A 22719-nucleotide genomic window follows, 5' to 3' on the forward strand; every position below is an offset into this window, starting at 1 on the left:
AATTGAGAGCTAGTTCTTGGATAGGGTATAGGGAATGCAGCAAAATGGAGATTTATGGAGAAAACAGATGTATTCAATTCCTCTGTCTTCTCTGGTCATATTTGATGGAGATGGGCTTCTTTAATATTTCTTGGTATACTAATGGATAGGAGTTTTGTTTGTACAGCTGCTACTGCGGGATAAAGATTGGATCATGTCGTTGATATCAGAGAGTAGGAAATGTAATTAATCTCTCGAAATTTTAATCTTACTATTTATTTTGCATCTTGACTTATCTTAAGCAGCAAGGAGCACAATCTACCATTCTTGCCAGATACAATTACTCATATTTTCTCTCTTGTTGAATCTATTTATATGAAGATGTAAGCGGATATACATATACCATTTCTAAGCTTAGGAAAAAGATGGATATATATAAGAGTGGGAGGTGAATCTTACGTTAATTTTTATTTTGTTTACTAGATTAGAAATGAAAATTATATAGTTGGTTTATAGTTTACAGATATTGAAGTTTCATCTCCTACCCACATTTCCACTCTTCATTTTATTATTAAAACTTACATTATCTATTTATCTATTTATTTATTTATCTATCTATCTATCTATCCATCCATCCATCCATCCATCCATCCATTCTTTTCTTCATCATCGTTAAAACCTCCTTCATTTCCCTAATCCTAATTCCTTACTTTAATTGCCAACTTCCAGCTCCTGTTCTCATCCTCATCCTACAGATAAAAGTAGTTATCAATCCTGAAGCTCAATTCAACATACAGAAGTTACTGCCAGGTGCTCCCATATCCATTCTATCCATAAAAAATTAAAACCTCTTTTCAACAATAATTATCTTACAATCAACAATCAACAACCCAAGATCTAGATATCTAGCAGCACAATATATGGTACTCCATATCTCAAGCATGAATTTCCGAATCACAAGGATAATTTATAGAATCGGACAATGATTACCGCGCAGTGATCTATTTCAAAGCCTGGATATATAAATACAATACATGTAATTTACCTGGAACGCCAACTATCCGTCGTCATTCTATCTATCTATCAACTCCAACATAATTATAAGATTAGCACCAAGTCCAAATTAATCCCACAATAACCCAACCATCCCACAAAAACCCATCAATCCCCCCTCCTCCTCCTCCTCCTCCTCCTCCCCCTCCCCAAAACCCCCACCTAAGAATGCCCATGACGAACCAAAGTCCCTACAAACCGATCATTCATAAACTCCTGCTCCCAGGCCACCGGAAAAACCTTCCCAACCCAATCATACCAACTCCCACACCTAGCATCCAACGCATTAAAACTCTTCACAAAATCCCAATACTCCGGATACCAACCCGCATATTCCCAATCGAGAACCGCAACCACATATCCCTCTCTCACCAAAATATTCCTCGGTGCTAACTCCCCATGCGCGAAAACAATAGAATGATTAGTCCGCAGAGAATTCTCCGCCATCGTGAGGAAACATTTGGGAACTTGGGGATAAGCATCCGAGAGGAGGAAATCGTTGAATTGGGCTTCGCATGTAAAAGGGCCTCCTTCGAGATCGTAGCGGCGGGAATCGATAGCGGGGGTGCGATTTATACCGCCGATGTATTTTCCAGTTAGGTTGCGGAGTTGGGTGAGGTAATTGTGGATTTGAGAGACTATGGTAGTTTTTTGTTCTTCCGCGAGGGAGTTCCAGATTTTGTCGAGTCGATCCCCTTCGATGTATTCCATGGTTATACTGGTTAGTTTTCCATCGGTGACGGCGTCCAAGACGCGGGGTACGGGAATACTGGTGTGGGTTGCGATGTAGCGCATAGCGTCTGCTTCGGAGAGACGGAGATTTCGTCCTGACTTTAGGACTTTGTTTCCATAGCGGGCTACTTTTCGACCGATTATTTCATGAAGGATAATTCCTAATTTCGTTAGTTGATGGTCTATTCACAAGTAGGATATTAAGAAGCGGGGGGAAAAAAGACCATACCTTCACCAAGCTTAGCATCCAAACATTTCTTCGGCTCAGCCCCTTCATCTTCATCTTCATCCTCACTAATTCGATCCAAAGTATTACGTTCATCCTCCGATTCCGTGTATTCATCACTATCATATTCAGAATCATATTCTTCTTCTCCTTCTCCTTCACTCTCCTCTTCACTTTCTTCTTGCAAATCAGAATCTTCTTCACTATCGTCTGATTCATCTGAAAGGTTGAGTTCTTTAACTTTAAGATTTTCTGCAAGTCCTTCTAAGAATGAGGAAACTTTTTTCTGAAAGCCTTCTTTTGTATTTGCCCATTCTGGTGTGCGTAGGGATGTTGCATCTTTTCCTGGTTGGGCATCGGTAATGGATTTGATAACTTTAAGTGTCTCTTGATCAATACAACTTGCATTCTTGTGACCAGCCTCTACTAGATGCTGCAACTGAAATGCGGTTTGGATGTTTGCGGCTGTTGGAGTTTCAGCAAAGGAAGGCATTATGACGTTTATGTTGGATGGGATAGAGATGAAAGATTCAATGATAGACTGAGAGAATTGTGTGCAAAGAACGTTGTCAAAGAAATACACTTGTGAAAGTAACCTGCCTTGATGTGATGAACTGCGGTTGACCATGTATTTATTCCATAACTGATGTGTTGGAAATTGTTGGATTGTCGACAGTAAATCACGACCGAATTCCAACATCGAAACGCCTGTAGTTACTATGAGGCTCAAAGTTGGCCATATAGGTTGGCGCTTATCCAACTAACCTACTGTCGCTCCTTGAATTAAACGTTCCGACCTTCGGAAGCGACCACTTGTCAAGCAACACTAACGGATGCCATATTTCAATCAAATAGACCACACAATATACTCCTTAAATTATACAGGATTGGGTAATGATCCAATGATTTAAATCGCTATGCCACTCTTCTTCCATTAACCATTGTTGGACAATCAGATCTGACCGTGGCTGGGGCGCCAATTGGGTTCGTGACACGTGACGAATATGAATTCGAGGGAATCCGAAGCATCCTTCCAGTTCTATTTATGATAATCCTGAGAACCGCAGAAACGTTTTTAGAATAAGGAGACTGGACATCACCTAAAAAGTCAATTCATCCCATAGATGGATTCAAAGTGCAAATTCGGCCGGCCAAAGGCATTGGTAAAATACCCTTGGCGAATAGAAGTTAACCCCCTTGTGAAGTCATTCCATTATAGAAAAGTGTTGAAAAGTCATTAGCAGACAGATCAACATCAAAATTGATGTTTTCGATAGTATCGAAATCAACGTTTTCCCAATCCACTCGTGAATAGGGATCACTGACATAAAGACCAGGAAACATGGCCGACGTTTCTGGCATTTGGAAATCCTGATTTTGTTGCATAGAGGAATTTACAGAGTTTGAAACATCGCATAACTCATCGCTGCGGATCTGAACTTGAGTCAAAGATTCTTGGGGAAATGATGTTCCTCTTCGTAGGATATCTCGTAGTTGTTGCAGGCCTCGTTTCGCCATTGTACTGGTTTCTTGACAACTCTCAAGTATCGTAAATGCATCCATTATTTCTGCTTTTCTCTCTTCTGATCGTGGATCGTCCTTATTCAGACAGAAGTCCATTACCAGTATGACAGTAGCTACAAAGATATGATGGGTTACTGTCCACATTCTGACTGGTCGGAAATTTTGCTTTTCGCCCCGGTCTGTAAGTTCTCTTCCCAATTCAATGACTGAACGAGCCGATCGAAGACAAACCATCCGGCTGTAAGAGTACCGTGGGTCATGGGCACCTCGTGCAAGATATGGTCGATGAAGTCTTGTTAATCTAGTCTGAAGTCCGAAATGCCACGCCGTTCTTTGTACTGCCAAGGAGGGGTATTTCGTGTCGAGGTCTTTGTGTTGTGCTCGGCTGTTGGCATCCAAGCGAAACGAGGGAGGAAAATTGGATTTGATTGAAAATAACTTTTTGTCAAAACTCAACACTGTTTCGTAAGGCAACTCATGCATCTCACAGCCAAGGTTTTGCATAGCGTCAATAATTTCCCGACAGATGATCGAGAGTTGCAATCGAAAATGGTAATAAGTCATATTGGTTTCCACATTCAGAGGCTGGTTATAATCTCCTGAAGGATGAATGTCGACATCGTTAACATTACTTGGATAATCACATCTCATATGTTGCGGATGAATCATGTATGTACCGCTTTGCGGACCACCCATGAAGGACATTATCCTACAATATGTCAGATACTTCATGCAGAAATGTCCAAGTAAACTTGCCAATCAGTAGAAGCGATGTGCCACCAAATTCTCCGTTTAATTTCGAGCTCGATATAATTTGATTGTGTTCCATCTCTTCTTTTCTTGCTTTGAGCAGCGTCGAGTTGATCGAATCCAAGTGAACGTGCCGAATGCATCGCAATGGTAAATAAAACTCGAAATGTTGCAATACCTCCTATATTAGGCAATAGATGTTGCGCTATCAATAACACCGCCTGGATCGACTCTATTGTGGGCTTTCCAATGTAATTGGCAGCACACATGGCCTTTTGAGCCAATATTGTCCAACGACGAGTTATCGACAGCGGTTCAGCTCCTTGGAAGTAGACACTCAACGCGAAGACCGCGGAAAGAAGGGCGAGTTGGCCGTATTGAGGTTGTTGGTTCTGCTCAAGATCATTGTATAATTTGTCTAGATGAGATTCAAGGGTTGGTATGTGAATGATGTGATAAATCCATACAACATTTTCAACGAAATATTTCACGAGAACCCTTGCATACTTCCTAGACGGGAGTAAAGACAAAGCTTGCGCATCGACACTTGCTCCCGGAGAAACAGCCGGAGCAGATAAGAATGAAGCAGTGAAGGTTTGAGCAATTTCATCATCGTATGAGAGAAGGTCCTGTTCGATTAGCTTTCCGGAGGTAAATTACAGAAAAGGTGAATTACATAATTGGTTGAAGCATGAAGGTTTCGGTGTTCGAAGGCATCAGACTCTAACCACGAGACTGTATTTGTGATTTGAACATCTTCTGCGGGGGTCTCTTGCCTTGAAATCACTAGACCTTTGTCAGCTCTTACTTTGTACCGGGGTGCTTGCATTAGTGAGAAGTACCAGATGAGGTTTCTATTGAACCGCTTGGTGGAGTGAAGTTTTTTGTAAGAAGTTCTTCCACTCTTTTTAAACGGATATTCAACTCCTCAATTCCTTGACTATCGTGGCAATGATTAGACAGAACGCCAAACCAGAGGCAGGTAGTAAACACTTACATGGATGGTTCTTTGGGCTCAAAAGCGTCTGAACGAATAGATGGAGGGTCTGCATGAGGTGCAGCCGATACACAGGACAGTTTACGGGAGTGACAATTTGAGCATGGCTTCAAGGATGAAGTGGATCAGTATTAGTAGACCACAATGAGCTTGAGAAGAATGTGAGCTTAAGAGATGATGAATTTACAAATTTGCGATCACACTGTCAAGGTTAGAATATGATTAATTGTCCATATCAGGTTCATCTTCATCACCTTGAGTTTCTTCGTCCGACAAAATTGACATGATACAGGATCCTGCCGCCGAATTACTTTTTCCCTGTGACCGTCCTGAGAAGGATTGTTCGATAATGATCGCTTCATGGTGATATAAGGTTACAGCCAATAAAAAACATATAAATTTTGACAATTAACGATATCCAACCAATGTTTAGTTGAGAACTTTCAATCCGTAACGAACTTGGGATAGCTTTCGCTCACGATGATATCAAATTACCAGTAGTTTGGGAGGTTGTCCATGGGGAGAACAGACGAAGAGGGGAAATCGTTTTCCGCGGATTCTCGGTTTGTCCGGACCACTTTTACACATCAGACAACCAATCAAATGTGTTACACCACAAATGATATTCATGCTCTCAGGACTCTCGTAAGATCTTACCAAAACATTGAAAGCACTGGAAGCGTAACGTGGTTTATCATCGAGTGGCCCACTTTCACCTCAATTTACACCTGTCTCTTTCAACACGCGTTTTATCAACAACCTATAATGAATTCGAATAATCAAGAAGCTCGTATACTCCTTGCTATCGAAGTTATTCATAAAGATAAAAAATTAAGCATTCGAAAGGCTGCTATGCTCTATAATATTCCTCGTACGACTCTTCGACATAGAATGGAAGGTTTACCTCTTCGTACAGAAACTCGAGCGAATCGTCATAAGATTACAGAATTAGAAGAAGAGGTGATTGTTCAATATATACTCGATATGGATTTAAGAGGATTTCCACCTAAACTAAAGAATGTGGAAGATATGGCGAATGATATTCTCGAATCGAGGGGTGCGAAACGCATTGGGAAGCTCTGGGCGCATCGATTCGTAAAGCGTCGAATCGAATTAAAGACGCGTTTTAGTCGTGTTTATGACTTTCAAAGAGCTCTTTGTGAGGATCCTAAGCTTCTTGAAGAGTGGTTTCGACTAGTTGCGAATATGCGAGCGAAATACGGTATTTTGGACAGAGATTTCTACAATTTCGACGAAACAGGCTTTATAATGGGGATTATATGTGCAGCAATGGTAGTAACTAGTGCTGAACGAAATGGCAGAAGCAAGACAGTACAGCCAGGCAATCGAGAATGAGCTACAGCAATAATATGCGGAAATGGAGAGGATGAAACTATTCCCCCATTTCTAGTAGTTCAAGGACAAGTTCATCTCTTCAATTGGTACACCGAAACGAATCTTCCTGTGGAATGGGCTATTAAACCTACATCTAATGGGTGGACGAATAATGAGACGGGTTTAGAATGGTTGAAACACTTCGACAAGCATACTAAGAATCGAAGAAAGGGCAAATATCGAATGTTGGTACTGGATAGGCATGAAAGCCACGAATCAGTAGCTTTTCAAGCATACTGCAAAGAGAACGATATTATATGTTTACGTTTACCACTGCATTCAAGTCATTTAACTCAACCACTTGATGTTGGCTGTTTTAGCAATCTAAAACGTTCATATGGTGGTCAAATTGATGGATTTATCAAGGCATATATCAATCATATTTCGAAGGTTGAATTCTTTATAGCTTTTAAAGCTGTATACGAGGAATCAATCACTTCTCAGAATATGAAATCAGGATTCCGAGGAACAGGTTTAATCCCATTTAATCCTGAAGTTGTACTCTCGAAATTAGATATTCGAATTCGCACACCTACCCCCCCCTCTTTCGACCTAGATCAATGGATCTCTCAAACCCCTCGCAACCCAACTGAAGCTCTTTCTCAATCAACATTAGTTAAATCTCGAATAACTCGTCATCAAGCAAGCTCTCCTACACCTATATTCGAGACTGTACTAGCTCTAGCTAAGGGTACAGAGAGATTAGCTCATGAAAACACACTTTTAAATACAGAGATTCGTACACTTCGGACAGCAAATGAAGCATTAAACAAGCGTCGACGCGCGAAAAAAACCCAATTACGTCAAGGAGGAGTGCTCACTGGACAAGAGGCTCTTGATATATTATCTCAGCAAGAGATTGATATTCAGATTCAACGCGATGAGCATCAAAAAGAAGGGAATTCTAATAGGGAAGCATCTTCTAATCGATATTGTAGTAAATACAGAAAGACAGGACATAATGCAAGAACCTGTCAAAATAATGTAATAGATCCTAGATTATTAGATTCTTAATAGTTTCAATCAATTGATTCAATTGTTGTTGAATAATATGGGTTTGAAAGTGTAAATTGAGGTGAAAGTGGGCCACTCGATGATATGGGCCACTCGATGATAAACCACGTTATCCAATTTCTTTGAAACATTCAAAGTATTCAATCATTTCATATCATATAATTAGTTGAAGCACCTATTCATCCCATATCACGCCTCGAAAGAAGAAATTGATTGATGGGTGATGGACGATGAGGATGAGGATGAGATAAGAGATAATAGTGGAATTATCCCCAAAACCCGATGTGCGAGTGATCATAGGGAGTTGAGAAGAATGCGTCCTACGGAGTAACCTTATATCTGAAGATTATTCCTTTCCATCCAGACTCTAAGGTTAAACCACCATACCAAAACCACCACACCATAATCTTCTCTATATTTGGGTAACAGAGTCCTCATTAATATTATCTTCATACATTCTCAAAATATCTACCCTCTACGCAGGCGTAGAAAATCCATCCAAACATCCGAGCACAAACGCCTGCACCATATATTCCAACATCCAATGTCACAGCATGTATAAGGTTATAGCACGAAATCAATAGATGATAGACAGACAGCCTTGACATTTATTACACCAAGAGAGCCAACACCAAAACATGAGATGTCAGGTTAGTGTTTGGACGAGTATGAAAGTATTTCTAATATTCTCTTATTACAGTTTATTTTATAATCTTATTATTAATGTTCCGATTTTCGTTGTGGTTGATAAATGATTTCACACTGCTGATTCGGGGTTATGATATTATAAGATTAATATACTACTATACACATCAAGACCAACCACGACAATCAAGAATCCAAAAAAAAGAAACCTTTATAATCTCTATATATTTCAATTCATCAACATCTTTCAGCAGCACATCCAAACAACCCCTTCTCTCCCCCCAAAAAGAAATAGACTCATCAAACCCCAAATCCACCACATCCAGTTTCATAGCCCGCGAAATCGATATCCGAGCACATCTCTCAAACAAAAAGACCTCATTCATACAGAGCATACTCCACTCCACTCCCCGCCATATCACCAAATTCCATCTTTATTTTACCCCAGACCCTCAGATCAGATCTTCAATTTTGGAAACAAACTTATAAGATTATATATGCACATGTGTTTCTTTTTCCGATATTCTTAGTCATGGGTACACTATCTAAGTAGTAAGACTTACGTCAATTATCTGGTTTGAGGTAGGTATAGGTAGAGGTCCGAGATACATTTTTGGGAAGATTCTCAAACTCCTCGTGAATGAAAGATGAAATATAATGGGGAAGTTCGGATGATTATTTGTATAAGTAGAGGGGGAAGGGAAAGGTGGGTGATTTTGTCGTTTTTTTTATTTGTTATTTGTTTCGTTGATTAATATTTCTTTTTCCATCTTCACTCAATATCGCATATCATCATCATCATCATCATTACCCATCGAACCGGTTTCGACATCCACATCCACATCCTCAACCGATAATCACAACAACCCCAACCCTAATACCCAAAAATGCGTGTCTCCATCCTCATCGCCCTCCTACCACTAACTCTCGCCTTACCAGTACGTATCTCCCTCGCACTTCACAATTCCACATAAACATCATAAATATCCTAACAAACCTTAGACAAAACGTCAACTCAATAATCTTCTCGGTGGCGCAACAGGAACAGGAACAGGTACCTCGACAGGAGGCGCAGATCTCTTATCTGGACTTACTGGAGGAGGGGCCGCGCCAGCAGCTGGCGGTAAGGCAGCTGGAGGAGCTACGGGAGCTGGGGGTTTGGTAAGTTTTTACTTGCTTTTTGCGTTTTTCGTTACTTGCTTGGATTGAGGATGAGTGCTGATGATTTTGTAGGATGCGCTTTTTGCTGGGTTGACGGGTGGTGCGGGTGCTGGGGGTGCTGGGGGTGCTGCGGGTGCTGGGGGCGGCGCAGATCTTCTTTCTGGGTTAACTGGTGGTGCTTGAGTTTTGAGGTGGAAATTTTGGGGATGTAATGGGACGGCGTGGAGAAATGGAATTTATGCGATGTGACTGAGATGAGGCGATGAGAGGACGAGAACTTTCACCTATACCCTGCTAGAAAGATTCGACTGTGTTCCGAGAACGTATAAATTACTTTACTGATATTTCCTGGAATTAGTACAATGAGTATGAATAATTGCTTTGATTGCGTTGACTGAGTTTGTATTCGTGAGTGGATAGGTGAATATCCATGATAGATTTGAGCCTCTTGGTCAAGTGAAGCCAATTAACGATTTCCTCCATAAGATATTAAACGATCATTCTAGATACAAACCTGCTTCTATAAATTATTCTGGTTCCTTAAACCAGTAAATAGTTTGAAATGAATGGGTGCAAAACCCCATTTTCCCGCTCGCACGAACACAGACAGCACGCATCCAAATACCCTGGAATTAGACTCAGCAATCGACAAAATGTTGCTTTTGAAATATGGAAAAGTGTCCGATATAATTATGGAACGTAAAATTTAGTGAGAATAAAAGTAATCAATTGCAGACACTGTCCGCCCCTAGCAGATGTTTGGATGACGCGGAAACGTGGGGATATACTTACTTTTTCTGCCTCCTGTAATTATATCTGATGTATATATGTTCGCCATGATTCGACGTTGCAGCCATCACTTTCTCTTCATCCGATCATTACATTCCTTTCTGAAGACTCTCCAGTTCAAGAAAACATCAAACTTTTGACTCTCACCTTGCAACTTCTAATACGACGTTCCAATTTCGACCTGTCAACCCATTTTCTTACCATTCTCCCCCGAGTACTCTGCCTTCCAACAGCCAACAAATCAAAATGCATTTCCACACCTCCCTCATCATTGCAATCCTCCCCCTCATCTCAGGCGCGCCAACCAGTGTGCCAAAGCGCCAACTCGACGGTCTTCTCGGCTCAGGCACATCTACATCTAATCTACCAGATCTCGGATCTCTCCTCGATGGCAGTGGCACAAGTACATCTTCCGGAATCGGTTCCTTGGAGAGTGGATTATCATCGCTGGGCTCCTTAGCCGGCGGAACGAGCACATCTTCAGGACTTGCTTCTTTGCAGAGCGAGATTTCATCGCTTATCGGTGGCGGGGGAGCATCGTCGGGTGCGGATGAATTGAGCTCCTTGTTGGGCAGTCTGGCACGAAAGGAGAAGAAGGCTTAGAATTGGTGTATGGGATTTTGTATTTGATAGATTTTAGTGTTTGAGAAGTGGGAATCGTGAGGATCTGGGATAATGTATGATAAAGTTGCTGGAAGATGGTGAGAGTGGATTGGAATTTTGAACTTGGAGCTTCTAATCGGGACTGGAATTAGAAATCCAAGGTATTTCGAGCAAAAATGAACTGATTTAGGGACCAATGACTGCCGCGTAGACCACTTGTATTTAGATGATGCATAGCGTGACTTCCCATCATGCACTGACACTCGTGGTCAGACAGTAAGAAGTTACATCCTCACAATTGTTTTCTCACAGGATCCAACCAAATTGCGTGACCATCCCAAGCATACCTACTGCCAAAAACAATAGCAGAATCGCATAGTTATCGACCCGATCCTTTCTTGTTTGTATTGTCTTTTGAACAACAGGGTTGGAAATTTATTATTATTTGATGGTTGAAGAAATTGTTATTATTACTGAGCACGGTGACTAACACAAGGGCTGGGTAATATTACCGCCAAATGCCATGTACCCATGTAATATTACATAGGTTAGATATGCAACAAAAATATAAGTCATGTGAAAGGCATGTGATTTCACGTGCTGTGACATGATCCAACTGTGTTTTAGTGAGGAGCTTAGATAGGAGATTTCGAAGTTTTTTTTTTTTTAGCTTATGATATGATATATATATGGTACTCGTTATTTCCTTTTTTTATTCGACTATCACATTAGGATCGATATGAATTGAGAGTATGTTACGAAATTGAATTTTGATGTGATATATTTTCCATGGCACGGCATTACTAGTTATTTCTTCCTATATTGCTACCCATTCCATCGTAGATCTGTGCCTCAAATACACATATTTCTTCCTACCCTAAAATACCCTCTCCCGCGCTGTATTGCCTCGAAAGACAACCTCATTACAAACGCCATGAACGATAAGTGTAATCCAAGTTCCCGCCACCGCCTCCAATAAGATTGACTATTCCTTCGAAATTTCCACCGGCATGGCCATTATCATCCTCATCCTCATCCCTATGTTCGCCAATTTCATAATACTGTTCGTATTCATCATCTTCTTCATCCTCCATTACCTCATCATACAATTCATACTCCTCTACTTCCTCTTCCCAATCATCCTCCCATTCACCCGCCTCCTCATCCTCCCCATCCTCCTCCCACTCATCTCCTCCCCATATCTGATCCTATTCCCTCGACATGTCAATACACGCATCGCTAATCCGCGGATGCATTAAATCTAGAGGATCGATCTCAATACATCGTTGAACAAGTCCCACCATATCATTACCCGCCGACGACGCTCCCCGAAAAGCTAGCTGTGCTTTCCAGTAATTGATATCATTGTTTTTTTCATGGAAAACTTCTGGTTCTTGTAGAGGATCAAAGGAATATCCTTTGTATTGGAAATGGTTAATGTTGTCGTAAGTGAACTCGCAACCAAACATGCGTCGACGTATAGGTGCTTGTGCTTCTGCGTTAGGTTCTAAATGTGCCATGATTTATTTAAGTCTTTGGGGGAGTCGATGAGCCTGGCAGAGGTAAATTTTACGTATGTGGTTGAGGTCTTGCTAATGATCGGGGGTGTGATGTAGAATGTCGTAGCCGGATGTGAAAGTCAGAGGGAGATGCTGTTGAGGTTTTAAGGAAGAGGCCTTCTGGGGAGTCCTGCTTAATTATCAAACCGAACAGATTTAGTTTTCAAATTCTGACTGTAAACATTCTTCACTATCGTTTTTTGTTGCTAGGTATGCCACATAAATGTACCGTACGAGAGTTACTCGAGATCTGAAGGTGTTGACCTCCTGGGATCTTGGCAGCATATGCATATATATTGCATGATGCATATAAGGAGCAAACAAAACTCAACTTTTAATTCATTCTTTCCTTTTCGGTATACTGTTTGTTTGCTTTCAATATTTTGATTTCAAAGCACTTTAATTCTGAAGGCTGAAGACCTAACCTTATTCCTTCATTTTTTGAATATATACTCGCAGCTTAACTGCTTAGCTAGAGAATCAATCAATTCAATCTGATGCTCTTTCTGGTCTCAAGAAACCCAATAGAAGGGAAGGGAACACTGAACCGTTTCACTACCGTACGTGACTCGCTCAAGTTCCAGAGAGCGTCCACCGTAGCACTGTAGATACAAGTATCATTGAGATATACAAACGTAATTAATGGTAGGCGGTACCCCATTCATTTGGCTCAATACAAACACCGCACACAGATCCCAGTTTATGACACAAGCCACTAGACTGACTATTATTACAGTAGCTATCTTCTCCAATCTTCTTTAGCATTTTCCATTTGTGCAATTTCATCACTTTCCTCAATATAGAGGCTGTCTCAATCGAGGGATGCATTCCTACAATGGTAAAGGAAGGATAAGACAGTGCTTCTTTAATTTCAACTTGCAGACTGTAGAAGTATCATTTGTTAAGGTATTTACCTGAATCACTTGTATCTACTTATTTGTATCCAGAAGCTCGATTCCCAAAAACCTAAAACTACAGATTCTTTTGAAATTGCAAATATCAGTTATCAAACTACTCCAGATACCGCATTGCACACGCCGAGTAAAGGCCATGATTTAATGATATACCTTGCATATCTCATTGAAAATTATGATAACCTTCATCCCACGGATATGTGGGCGGGATGCATGGCATAATGATGTCTCCGAGTAAGATAATTTTCTTGCTTTGAATATTCTCAGTCTTGATCACGTTCAAGTGTATGGTTTTTGAATCTTCGATTTGCGCGGAGATACGACTGACAACTTTCCAGTGACAAAAATGGCGGTCCGAGATCTGAGCGCAACTATTTGGTAACAAAGTCACTATGCCCACCGTAACCAGGACGATATCCTGGGCTCAATTTTTGGTATTGTAATTACAAACATTGCCGAGAAAAGGGGAGGAGTATGTACATTATCGGAATTGGATGTTGAAGGTCATTGTCAAAGAGGGAGGCTAGAAGACTTGTTAAGTATCCTTGGCATATCATTTGGGAGGAACGCAATTCATTGCCTGGATCGCCATCAATACTATACGTGACGTATATGGAAGGTGTGATGATCGACATCTCAGGAGAAAGGATATCGTTTGCAAGCATGTAGGTAGTAATTAATTCTAGATTGAACTCTTCAATCACACTTTCTATGACGAGTGAACTCAATCTGAAGTAGAGACAGAGGCTAGTACGGAAATGGTATATAGTTTATATATAAATGGATTTTCATGCCCTTGAGGGGTATGGTTTAGTACAGTGGATAGCTTAACCATTATGATAATCCACTTTTCTGAAGTCGTAAGAACCAAGAACTTGAGCAATTGAATCTGGAATTTCCGATCTTCGGAGCCTCTTCATGCTAGTACATTTAGCAACTTGTTTATATGTTCCCCATACCCCGCATTTCGGGACCCAAGAGTCGTACCTAACTCGAGGATATCCAGGTACTTGCTTGTTCTAGCTTGAAGTGGGGATTGGGAAGTAGACGGTTGTGGCGCAATTATTGAAGTTGGTGACAGCTTAACGGTATTCGTTTATTTGGTGTACCGTAGGTAGCACATCAACCATTATTCAACGCTCGAAGCTAGGTCTCTTTAAGATCACGATGTTAGGATGATAAGAGCAAATCAGGTCTTGTCAACTTGGCTTGGTTCTCAGACACTGATTTGACTGGATTGTAAGTCTTATAACAAGATTTTGCTCCGAGTAAATTTAGCTCGGAAAGTAGTTCACTTAGCCTCAGTGTATCCAGTAGTCCGAAGAAATTTCAAGTAGTCCGTCCAAAAAAAATGAAATTATCCAGTCCGTCCATTTCGGGCTAGATATATTCAATATATCACGTTTTCTAATCAAAAATATCAATTTTGCCTTTGAAAAGTTAATTTTTGGATAATAAATAGTGACATATATAGCATAACCAGTCTGAATATTTATCCAGTCCGGACTAGATCCTTAAAAGCCTCAGACGAGCTGGACTATTGGATACAGTGCTTAGCCTACCCATTGAACCAATCAATGCAGATCCTTTCCCTTTTAGACTTGCTCTTTTCCTAGTTATTGATGCTTTTGATCGTTTAGCGGTCAGTTGTCAGCTTTATTGGTGCTGGTGGGATCAGTCCGAACCCATTAATCTGCAACCAGTGGGATGATCTTTTCTCGTGAGGAGTGTATTCTTCACAGCTACGAAAACTAACATCTAGCATGAACACTAAATCCCAGACTCCAGCCACATCAAATGTCAACAAATTAGATCTGCAGAGACTTTGCTAAGCATAACCTTAATGTGGTGACATCTCAAGTTAATACCGGTTTCGATGTGTTTCAACTGAGATTATGGGAATCTCAGTAACTCAATGCAAAATATTGTTGTTGAAACATCCTTCGAACTCTCATTAGGAGTCATTTAGTAAGGCCTTTCGGGAAGGGATTGATTGGGAAGCGGTTGTTCCTTACGCAAGACTCCGTATATCTTTATGCCACTCATAGGATGATGTCCTCTAACAAAAACGGCATGCATATTTACACCAATAACTGACTCTTAAGGCCTACAAATAACTGGGCCAACAATTCCCCTCGTTGTATCAACAAGCTTTAAGTTCATCTTAGTTATCTGAGCACAATTAACGATCATCATTTCAACATTAGTGATATTCATATATTTCAGTGCGAGACTTTCTAACAAGCTATTCAAGGTTATCAAATTAGCAGGATTGATGATGATACCCATATCCTTAGCTTCAATGTCTACAATCAACGGCTTTCACGCCCGCTTTGCCTTTCTCTTCCAATAAGACTTGTTTCTTTGTTAAGTTCTGTCGGAAATCCAGACTAGACCATCATAAACCCATCACTGCTATTTTCGGCTTGTCATCACTTTCATCGCATTCTAAATCTTCCAAGCTATTTCCCATCCATTCATTTTTTGGCTCGACGAACTGGCAAGATGGTGCCACCTCACTATGAATGACTAGGGAATGATCTGCAAATCTAAATCATTTCCTGCTTTTGTCCTCTTATATCATTTCGGCGCTAAGGATGCATCATAGATCTTGAAGATGCTAGATTAGTCAACTCCTCCTTATTAAATCTGTAACGGATATCCTTTTCTCCCTCTAACTTGAGACTTCACCCTTCAACAACATAGTAGATCAAAAGTAGAACAGCCTTCCAACCTCTAAAGTTCCACAGTATTCACAAATTTTACAACTTTACGCCCACAGTTAACCTCAGAACAAGCAAACTGTACGTATCATCTACCCCTTTCAAGTTTCTCTTGTATTACATAGAAGTAATCTGACAACAGCCTTATAATTCTACTCCACACTTGTTCTCGTATTAAGAACATTTAAATCTTCTCAGCTTCTAGGATTCGGAATTAAGTATCAACTTTGATCAAAAGGATTACCTATGATTGTAAGACCTACGCCTGTATTGGCGTTGGGCGCCTGCATTGCGGGCGCCCTGACGGCCGAGATTAAGCATGACCCTTCGCCACAGTCTTTGGATACCATACCTCCAAATGATCCTTTGGTATCCCAATCCAAAGTCCCAGCAGCTGGTCATGTTTGGTTCGACTTCTCCCCCACAGCAGTCAAAAATATCCTTACTTCCTCATCCACTTCTCCATCCAATTTCAAAGATTTGAGCTCGCCTGATGACCTCAAAATTGCAAAGAGACAAGAGACTTGGTCACGCCCAGAGCTTGTGGGCATCTCTAATAGCGGTAAATTCAAGATGGACACACCCAATATGGGAAAGTTCGATTGGGCTCGGAGATACAAGGATTGGGAGACTTTGGCGTTGCAAGATTCTAACAGCGGAAAGAGTCTCTCGGCTCGTTACGGCGAAGAAAAGCTTGGCAAGCCTCATTGGTTCTGCGATCTCGACAATGGCTGTACTGCAATGCCAACTCCTCTTGAAGTTTTGGAATTCGTGGATGTATCCGAACCTGGTATGACAAGGGATGAGAAAATCGAAGAAGCTCAGGCTAGATACTGGGCCGGTATGAGCTACTATTTGGTCTTCCGCTCCGGAACTCACACTATCGTAAGTATTTCTACGTACCGATTTACTGTTAGAGTCCCTTCATACTAACAAGCAGCAGAACGCACTTGCTCGCGCCCAGGACTTTGTACTGGCAAGAATAGACAGCATCATCTACGACTTCACGAAACAAGACAACGTGGAGACGATTCTCAAATGCGAGATTAAGAAATGGTTCATTAATTTGGTATATCAATACACTGGCAAGGCGTTAAGAATAGGCATGTCAAAGTTTGTCCAGGCTGAGGCAGGTCTCGACCCAAAAGACGCCAAACTCGAACCGCCCTCTTGGACAAGCCTTGATAAGGCAAACCCATTTATGTTCACTGAATTTTTGAAACAACTCTTGGATTTTACATTGCCAATGGAGCACACTGTAGGGAAGGGTAAAAAGCACCCACAAGGTAACGAAGGAGAATCTTCCATTGATTTCTTGCGCCTCACCAGTGAATCATACACAAGCGATCTATACTGCGGCCACATGGATGGAATTGCTGGCACTGGAAACGACAATATGGCCCGTATTGCCGACGCTGGCTTCCACATAAGCGAAATTATGAAGCAGTATATGCAAAATCTCAGTGAAGTATTCAGGTCACTCAACGGATTTAAAGATGTTGAAGGAATGGGCAAAACAATGAGTGATTGGATGTTCAACGCCGACTACGAAGCTATCATCCGGAGACTCGACAGCATTGATATCTCCAAAGAAGCTCAGAATTTCAGTCAAAAGCTCTCAGGTTATTTTATTTCTGCTGCTTGGGCGAGTAACAAATGTTACATGAAATGCCAAACTGAACTCAATCGCGGAACCGTTAATAAGAGATGCCACGCTAAAAAGTTCGCCAGTGAAAGATTCTGTCCTGAGGATCATCCTGATACATTGTGCCAAGTCAATTGCTACACAATGATGGACTCAGGAAATCACGAGAAGCAACTCATCGGTTTGGATAAACTTGCAAAACATGGTTTTGACATTGAGGATATCAAGAAAAATTCTTGGGAATACTCTCGGGAACTCAAAAAGCTCCACAAGCCTCAATTGGATTATGTAAATGGTAAGGAATTCACATTCAGCGGGGACAGGTCGGCTATTACGCTTTCTGTATCAACCAGCAAGACCAACAGAATCGCCGATAAACCCAGAAAATCTCGAAATTTCCCTTGTTTTAGCGGACAGGATTATAGAGGCATGGATACTGAAACCCATTTGACGAACTTGGGTATGGGATTCGGCTCTACTGATTGGGGAGAAGAAACAAAAGCAAACCCCCGTGCCTGGGAGATGTTTCAGCATCACTGCCCTGAAGTAAGTCCTTCCTATACATTCATTTCCGTAGATGAACCGACAACTAACCTTATCCGTAGCAAACACGTAAAATGGCCCCTTTGACTCGCTACTTGAACATAATTTGCGGACAACATCTCCTCTTCCCGGAAAAGACAGCGCGAGACGGACTCGTACATCGTCGTGTTATGAAACCGGATATTGAAGGAAAAAACCGTGAAGTCTGCCAAACCCTCCGCGAAAAGACCGAAAACATGGATGAAAACATAGCAAACTATCTCTTCTGCTCCGGCAGATGGCCTGAATCGTCAAAGATTTTCTCCAACGAGAAAGGTTGGGTTTACACTGACTGGAATTCTCGCTGGCATCGTGGTTCCGGTTTGAAATTCATGTTGAGCCATAAGTATAGGTGTATGATCTATATGCTACAAAACAGGAATTTCAATGTAGGTGAGCAATGGGCTAATATGGATTGGCATGCGGATCCTACAAAGGTGGTAGATGATGGCGCTCATGTTAATGGCACGGTATTGGCGCTGGATGATGATGACGTCAAGGATTTGGAGACTATGCCTGAGGACAACCTCAGTATGGATCCAGCGGCGACAAAGGAGTTGAGACGCAAGCTCGCTGAGTATGAAAAAAATAATAGAGGTTGAGACGAGAGAGATTTTATTCTATGGAAAGGGAAAAGAGTTTGTTTATGGAAAGGGAAAGGAGGAGGGGATAGGAGGGAAGAAAGAAAAGGAGAAAAGAAATTTTTTTTTTGGCAAAAAAAAGTGTGTAAAAAGGAGAAGAAAAGCAGGAAGAAAACCCAAAAAAAATAGGGGGAAAAAGAGAGAAAAAAGAAAAAAAGAGGGTTAAAAAAAAGAGCTAGGAAGAAAGGAGGGTAAGGAACGAGCCGGGGGAAAAAATCAGAAAAATAAATGAAAAGACCGGAGGGAATTAGATTTCACAATTAGTATTGTGTTATCTTGATCCTGACGATGGTGATGGAAAAAGGTGTCGTAATTCAGTTAATGTTTAATAGAGTCGAACATGTAATTTTATAAATCTTGCATATAGTATCTAGAGAAAAAAATCGAGTTCCGTTCGATTATACTTCGTTTCTTGTTTTTCCAATGAGTGATCTAAGATGTTTATATTGTCTATGATGAATAAAGGGGTAATTAATGGATAAAATTGAGAGAGGTCATAGTAGTATAGAGTATTATTAATTTTTCCTATTGAGGGTAAGACTACATGAGACATAGTAAATCTAATCATCTATATTCGCGATAACATAAAACATTGAATCTTTCTTCCATCTATTTTCTAATCCAGTCAAATGTAATTCTAGCAAATGCCTGAGAAGGAAAATCAATCAATCGATAAAATATTTCCGCACTTGGGATAACAGTTACTAAACATACGAAGAAGCAACCTGTGGCTGCTGCCTCGAAGGATGCATTTCTTGTTTCTGTGAGATGCGTAAAGAGCTTAATGCCAACCGTATAGACAATGATGTTTTGAACGAGGAACCAACCTACAAAAATTGTTAGTATACACGCGATGGACGGGATGAGGGAGTGTGAGGACTTACTGAATGATCTTTTTCCCAAGTACATCAGAAGCGGATTGCGGAACAATGCTTGTAGCCAACTCCAGGTCTCCAAGAACAGGAAAGTTCCAAGCAGGAATAAATAATTATCATCTCTCGCCATTGGAGACCCAGCTTCCAGCACCACGTCATTCAACCCACCAGTTGAATATTCTCCGGTATGAATCCTAACCTCCTTGTACACGTCCTGGGGTCTCCATGCCGCCCACAAATACATCATGATCACACCAGCCAAGGTAACAATACTGTACAATGGCCAAACAGGCAGCCTCAACTTTCTGCCTCTCCAAGTTCCCAAAGATATCCCAGCACGCGCACGCGTTTGGAAATCCATATTGATGCTAATATCAGCTAATAGAAGACCAGTAATAGAATACCAAGCCCAGCTATCAACCCACCACGCCGTGATGATAAACCCGATAAAAGCTTTCACTCTCCATGATTTGCGCACATATGGGATGATAACCATTGTCATGTAAACGGTATAGCTTTGTTGGAAAAGAACAGATACAACCCAGAGTGTTTGCGAAGGAAACGCATAGCTTGCGGCTTGGGCGTCGAATTTCTTGTTCGTCCAGAAGAGAGTGAAGACAGCATTGAAGTATGCAAGGGCATTTGGAAGCATGTAAGGTGTCTTAATGGTGGTATTGTTTGTAGTGGTTTTGAAATCATCGATGTAGGATGTTCCGATGCAGGTGAAAATGATGTATACGATTGCGAGGGAAACTGCGGAGGGAAACCATAGTCGGAGACCTCGACGGAAAGATGATGATGCGACGAAATCGTGCGAGGGGTTGTTTAGAAAGGGTGTGCAAATTGTGCGGGCACTTAGCAGAATGAATGCGCTGTAGATTAGAGACTCATTCCAGAAGAGTACGGAAAATACTTTCCGGAGAATCTCTTGATATACAGGGCTATCAGAATTGGGCGTACCGGTAACAGTTGTGGGAGCGATGACATTCAAAAAACTCCAGAGGAAAGATTGGAGTACAATAAATCCCCTGACACCAACGAAGTGCGATTGCGAAGGAATTTGATGAGAAGTAGGCTCTTGGTAGAAGTCTTTCACAGGTGAAAATTTGGTAGAAGCCATAGCGAAATCAGTTTTCCGTCGAAATATCCCAACTCTTGGATGGAGAGGGAAGTTAAAGAGCTTTGCTTTCGGACGTGGATGTGGATATGGGGAACCACGTCTCCAGAACTTTCATTGCTTCCTTCAGACCTCGATACCGAAGCTTGGAATTCTGTTGAAGATCCACCCGGTCCCTCAAACTTTTTTTTGCCTTTTCCTACCCTCTGCCCCATCAATATTCTGCATTGGCATTGTCATCACTTTTTCAGCCGCCCGTGAACTCTGTAAATGCCGTGCCGTATCATCATAAGACATTCTTCCACGTTTGCTCTAGAGGAGTGTCATGTTGGTAAGGTCCCACTGACCTAGCGTAATGACAATTCTCAGTTTGATTGCATTATCATGATTATCATGATCATCAAAATGTCATGACGCTTATGAATTCTGCCACTTGACTATGGCCTAGCTCGGCCTAGTCAATTTCAAAGGTCCGGTAGATCAAAGCTTAGTGTTGTTAGTCCCGGCATTGGATCCACCCTAGATTCAGGGACTCTCGGTATATCGCACGGTAGGTAGTACCGTGAGACTTCCATGTTTGCTCATGGCATATGTGGCTAAAGGGGCTCGCACGGTAAAAGTCCCATGAGCATTTCATATTTGCTCGTGGCATTTGTGGCTAAAGGGGTTGCGCACGAGTAACGCCCAGCCGGTGAGGCGTCGCCCATGGGGAGGAATCAAAAGACGGCAAGATATCGGACCACATTGAGTAGCTCTGCATGATATCGAAAATAAACCTAAGTCAAAGGTGGGATGAAGTTTTTTTCTTCGGCGGCTTGTTATCTGATCTTCAGAAGTTGTGTTCATTTCTAGAATAGTGATTCGTGATAAAGGAAATTACCAATACCTTTTTCGGATTCTAGACGCGGTGAAATGATAGGTAGCGCGGTTTCTCGAATGTGATTGTCGATCTTTCAATATCAAAAAGAGCCTCTTTTTCATCTGAGACATCTGGGTCTGAGAGTGGGGGTTTGGATCGACGAGTTTATCTTCGAAACGGAATGATGTTGAGCGTGGGAAAGTGCACGGTTGATATCCATGCCATTGTTTTCAAAGTTCCACCAATTCTAGCCAGACCATCAGGGGTATGTGACATACCGAGGCCGGCAACAACTCTCATGCCAAAACCTTTAAAAAATATATTTCTCCAGGCAACAAGTATATATATTGGAATATTAGGATTACAAATATTACGAGTATCAAAGAAGTAATAACATATAGATGTCCGTAAATAAATAATATTTCATTACCATATATAAGGTTATACCATATATGTGTATACAATTTAACTTTACTACACATTTATATCAAACAGGAATCTATTTTTGAGGGTTTTGACACGAGGGTCGTTACCGGCCTCGGTAAGGTAGGGGGTATCTTGGCAAAAAAGCATTTCGAAAGCCTCGAGAGGCCCGGCCCGCAAAAATCAACCAAAGATAGGTATCTACTTTCTAGTCAACAGAATCATAGCACATTGAGTTGCTGAAGTGTGAATTGCAAAACGGCATTAAATTTTCAGATCGGTCACTTTGTTGGTGATGCGTCATGGTGAAAGATTTTGGGAATGCGCATTTTATTCTAAACTAGGTTGAATCGAAGTAGTTTTGTTGATGATTTTGCCTCATGTTGCCACCTTCCTAACAAGCTGGCAACAGTATCATGTAATTCAAAAATTTGCTCGAAACGCCGACTTGATAATAATGACCAAGTCTAAATATATTCCTCCCATTAAATTGTATCTATTCGTAAAATTATC

General features: G+C 41.2%; 8 protein-coding genes across 8 annotated transcripts; 4 read left to right on the forward strand and 4 right to left on the reverse strand.

The window, feature by feature from the left end:
* Window positions 1–1055: 1055 nt before the first annotated feature.
* SS1G_02686 (hypothetical protein) lies at window positions 1056–2483 on the reverse strand (the record flags this gene model as incomplete). The annotated part of the gene is made up of 3 exons (XM_001596416.1): window positions 1056–1059; window positions 1232–1925; window positions 1994–2483. 3 exons carry the CDS (start codon window positions 2481–2483, stop codon window positions 1056–1058), a joined length of 1188 nt encoding a protein of 395 aa, XP_001596466.1.
* A 695-nt stretch (window positions 2484–3178) lies between these two features.
* Window positions 3179–5316, reverse strand: SS1G_02687 (hypothetical protein; the record flags this gene model as incomplete). The annotated part of the gene is made up of 4 exons (XM_001596417.1): window positions 3179–4223; window positions 4532–4893; window positions 4941–5050; window positions 5262–5316. 4 exons carry the CDS (start codon window positions 5314–5316, stop codon window positions 3179–3181), a joined length of 1572 nt encoding a protein of 523 aa, XP_001596467.1.
* Window positions 5317–6026: 710 nt separating this feature from the next.
* On the forward strand, window positions 6027–7670 carry SS1G_02688 (hypothetical protein; the record flags this gene model as incomplete). Its single annotated transcript, XM_001596418.1, has 2 exons — window positions 6027–6483; window positions 6673–7670. The coding sequence occupies 2 exons, from the start codon at window positions 6027–6029 to the stop codon at window positions 7668–7670; spliced, it is 1455 nt and encodes a 484-aa protein (XP_001596468.1).
* Window positions 7671–9202: 1532 nt separating this feature from the next.
* SS1G_02689 (predicted protein) lies at window positions 9203–9659 on the forward strand (the record flags this gene model as incomplete). Its single annotated transcript, XM_001596419.1, has 3 exons — window positions 9203–9253; window positions 9318–9476; window positions 9549–9659. The coding sequence occupies 3 exons, from the start codon at window positions 9203–9205 to the stop codon at window positions 9657–9659; spliced, it is 321 nt and encodes a 106-aa protein (XP_001596469.1).
* Window positions 9660–10511: 852 nt separating this feature from the next.
* On the forward strand, window positions 10512–10868 carry SS1G_02690 (predicted protein; the record flags this gene model as incomplete). The annotated part of the gene is made up of 1 exon (XM_001596420.1): window positions 10512–10868. The coding sequence occupies one exon, from the start codon at window positions 10512–10514 to the stop codon at window positions 10866–10868; it is 357 nt and encodes a 118-aa protein (XP_001596470.1).
* A 923-nt stretch (window positions 10869–11791) lies between these two features.
* SS1G_02691 (predicted protein) lies at window positions 11792–12388 on the reverse strand (the record flags this gene model as incomplete). The annotated part of the gene is made up of 2 exons (XM_001596421.1): window positions 11792–12076; window positions 12170–12388. The coding sequence occupies 2 exons, from the start codon at window positions 12386–12388 to the stop codon at window positions 11792–11794; spliced, it is 504 nt and encodes a 167-aa protein (XP_001596471.1).
* Window positions 12389–16310: 3922 nt separating this feature from the next.
* SS1G_02692 (predicted protein) lies at window positions 16311–18893 on the forward strand (the record flags this gene model as incomplete). Its single annotated transcript, XM_001596422.1, has 3 exons — window positions 16311–16949; window positions 17005–18255; window positions 18315–18893. 3 exons carry the CDS (start codon window positions 16311–16313, stop codon window positions 18891–18893), a joined length of 2469 nt encoding a protein of 822 aa, XP_001596472.1.
* A 648-nt stretch (window positions 18894–19541) lies between these two features.
* SS1G_02693 (hypothetical protein) lies at window positions 19542–20927 on the reverse strand (the record flags this gene model as incomplete). The annotated part of the gene is made up of 3 exons (XM_001596423.1): window positions 19542–19580; window positions 19647–19759; window positions 19976–20927. The coding sequence occupies 3 exons, from the start codon at window positions 20925–20927 to the stop codon at window positions 19542–19544; spliced, it is 1104 nt and encodes a 367-aa protein (XP_001596473.1).
* Window positions 20928–22719: the final 1792 nt, after the last annotated feature.

This window comes from Sclerotinia sclerotiorum, genomic scaffold (genome assembly GCF_000146945.2).
Source record: "Sclerotinia sclerotiorum 1980 UF-70 scaffold_3 genomic scaffold, whole genome shotgun sequence".
NCBI lineage: Eukaryota > Fungi > Ascomycota > Leotiomycetes > Helotiales > Sclerotiniaceae > Sclerotinia > Sclerotinia sclerotiorum.